At 37.8% G+C, this 2841-nt stretch overlaps 1 protein-coding gene across 1 annotated transcript in view; it reads left to right on the forward strand.

Annotated features, from left to right (window-relative positions):
* The first annotated feature begins 1162 nt into the window (after nt 1–1162).
* The window catches only part of rras2 (related RAS viral (r-ras) oncogene homolog 2), a 47223-nt gene continuing 45544 nt past the window's right edge, over nt 1163–2841 (forward strand). The window contains exon 1 of the mRNA XM_015376004.1: nt 1163–1548. Within this exon, the coding sequence (XP_015231490.1) occupies nt 1447–1548 (102 nt within the window). The 5' untranslated portion in view covers nt 1163–1446. The remainder of the gene's footprint in view (nt 1549–2841) is intronic.

Genomic DNA, 2841 nt, shown 5'->3' on the forward strand with positions numbered 1-2841 from the left:
TTTTAAATTAGTACTGGGTTCTCTTTATCAGGACTGACGGTAAATCTACACTGTGCTTTTCTCTAACTACTTCTGAGGAAGAAGAAAAAAATTCACACAAGTTTATGCCTGTCTCAATAGACGTGTTAAATATGAGTTATGCAATATAAGACCTTTAGACTCAGAATAATTGCTGAATTCAAATAATACATTCTGGATTAAAGAATTTTTGACACAAATATGAAAGTTAAATTTCATCTTTAGTCTTATATTTCTGTATTTCTTTTGCCACCTTTTGTAAATCTCATCAAATAAGTGCTTGCTGTCAATGTCTCAATGTGATGGTGAAATCAGAAAAAACAGTCCTCACTCTAATGCCTAGACAGGTACGCATACAAGTTAGAGTTTTTAACCATTTGGGGAATTTACTCACACCCAGTTTATTTACTGCATTTATGCCTAACCTTGAAATTAGCCCTAACCCATATCAGTATATCCCTAACCTTATCCTAAATGTAATTCACACCACACCTCTAAAATGTGGGTCAACCACATTAGATTCAACCTTTGCTCCTCAGAAGTTAATTAAATATACTAAAAACAGTCCTAAACATAAATAATTACACAAACAAAACGGATGTTTAAAATCAGGCTTTCTAAACAAATTGGCAATTTTCTCTTTATTTACACTTTTAACAGATGATTGCATTATAAGCATAGTTGGGTATTGTTTAGGGGCCTATTTCTTCAGTTACTGATGCATGGCAATTGTAGATGATACTAGAAGGAGCATTTAAATACAAACAATTTCAAAGAGAAAAGGCTTTTACCACTACAGAAAATACATTGAATTCTCCATAGGAGCTACTTAATGTTTAGCAAACAATCAAAAATTCTGGAATCCCAATAAAGTGGTTGTCTTCTTAATTAGACTACTTTAATACCAGGGTATCAAATATGGTGCTTAATTTTCACCCAAAGGTGTATTACTGTGGCTCAAAAATAGTTTTAACTTTAATTTTATATTGGCTTATATTTGAATTATGAGTGCAGATCATGTGAGTAAGGAAAACGTCATTGAGGACAGGAGCGCTTTATTTATTAGAACAAGGCTGCAGCGCGTGTGTGTGAAGTGCGCCTGAAGCTCTCTAGCGCCTCTAGCGGTAGACATAAGTAGGGCTGTTAAATTACTCCCAGTGTCGGACCTTCATCTCGAACAGCGCAGTGTTGTTGAGGCTGGGAAACGGTCAGGTTTATGGACAGGCGACCGTAGCTCCTCCATCCCTTTTTCGAGCACCACCGACTCCCGAGCGCTGATCGGACTACGCTGACGAGCTAATCCAGCGCACAGCCAGGCCTGCGCCCCGGTGCCTCCACTGCAGGGCCTCGGTCTTCTTCTGGGGGAAAGTGGGTGTTTGCTGCTCACTGGTGTTTCGGCAGCAGCTGCGGCGGCGCGAAGTGTCCTCGATGGCTGGCTGGAAGGACGGCTCGGTGCAGGAGAAGTACCGACTGGTGGTGGTTGGAGGCGGAGGCGTCGGGAAATCAGCTTTGACTATACAGTTTATTCAGGTCAGTGGTGTTAAAAGCTTCTCTTCTAAAATAAAAAAAAACAGCTTTTATTCCCCCAGTTTACCCGAAACACGATTAAATAACGGAGATTGAGGGGGAGGCCAGACAGGGCAAAGCGGTGCAGCGATACCAGATCTGTTTCTTTAACTACTTTTTAAGGCCTGTAGCGGGGCAACGCGAATATTTCAGGACCTTTACTTATGATCTTTACTGGGGAGACGGGTGTCACTTTAACACGATTTCCGAGAGCACTACTTCCACTTTTCAGCGTACAGCGACGGCATCAAGAAAGAAAAAAACAAAACTGCAGGACTCAGATGTCACTATTTTTAAATGTTTTTTTTTTTTTTACATTTTAAACAAAAATGTTTTTTAAAAATTCGTTTATCTTAGAATTTTTGGAAGGAACATGATACAAAAAAGTTTTCCAATTATTATTATTTTTTTTTTTTTTGAAGTAGAATACATCCTCATTAAACTTGGCTGTGTATTTTAAACTATTTGTTTTGGATCCAGGAAAGTAAAGTCAGTTCTACTGTCTATGTGTTGGCATGCATGGCTGCGGTCTGCTGCTACCAAAGGCCAGGTCTGATCTACTTCTGCAGGGTGGGACACATTCACTCAAAGTTTTGGGCGCATTCAGGCTGAGAAACGGTCGATCTGAATGAACCAGGTCGTTTCCAGGCTGATAATCTGGGTGTGGATATGCTTCACTGTATATTTGCTTTTATTAATGCCATCCCTGGATATATTGGTGTACGGAAGAGGATTAGGGCCAGTGAAAAAATAAAAAAAGTTAACTGATTTTTAAATTTTATTTAAGTTTAATATGGGGAAAAAGTCAGAATTCTGACTTTGATCTCCAAATTCTGACATTAATCTCTGAATTCTGACTTTAATCTCTGATTTCTAACTTTAATCTCTGATTTCTGACTTTTTTTTCCTCCGAATTCTGACTTTTTTTCTCCGAATTCTGACTTTGATCTCTGAATTCTGACTTTGATCTCTGAATTCTGACTTTGATCTGTGAATTCTGACTTTAATCTGTGAATTCTGACTTAAATCTTTAAATTCTGACTTAAATCTTTAAATTCTGACTTAAATCTTTAAATTCTGACTTTAATCTCTTAATTCTGACTTTAATCTCTGATTTCTGACTTTTTTTTCTCTGAATTCTGACTTTGATCTCTGAATTCTGCCTTTGATCTCTGAATTCTGACTTTGATCTCTGAATTCTGACTTTGATCTCTGAATTCTGACTTTAATCTCTGAATTCTGACTTTAATCTCTGAA

This window comes from Cyprinodon variegatus, unplaced genomic scaffold (genome assembly GCF_000732505.1).
Source record: "Cyprinodon variegatus isolate N-32 unplaced genomic scaffold, C_variegatus-1.0 Scaffold128, whole genome shotgun sequence".
Lineage (NCBI taxonomy): Eukaryota > Metazoa > Chordata > Actinopteri > Cyprinodontiformes > Cyprinodontidae > Cyprinodon > Cyprinodon variegatus.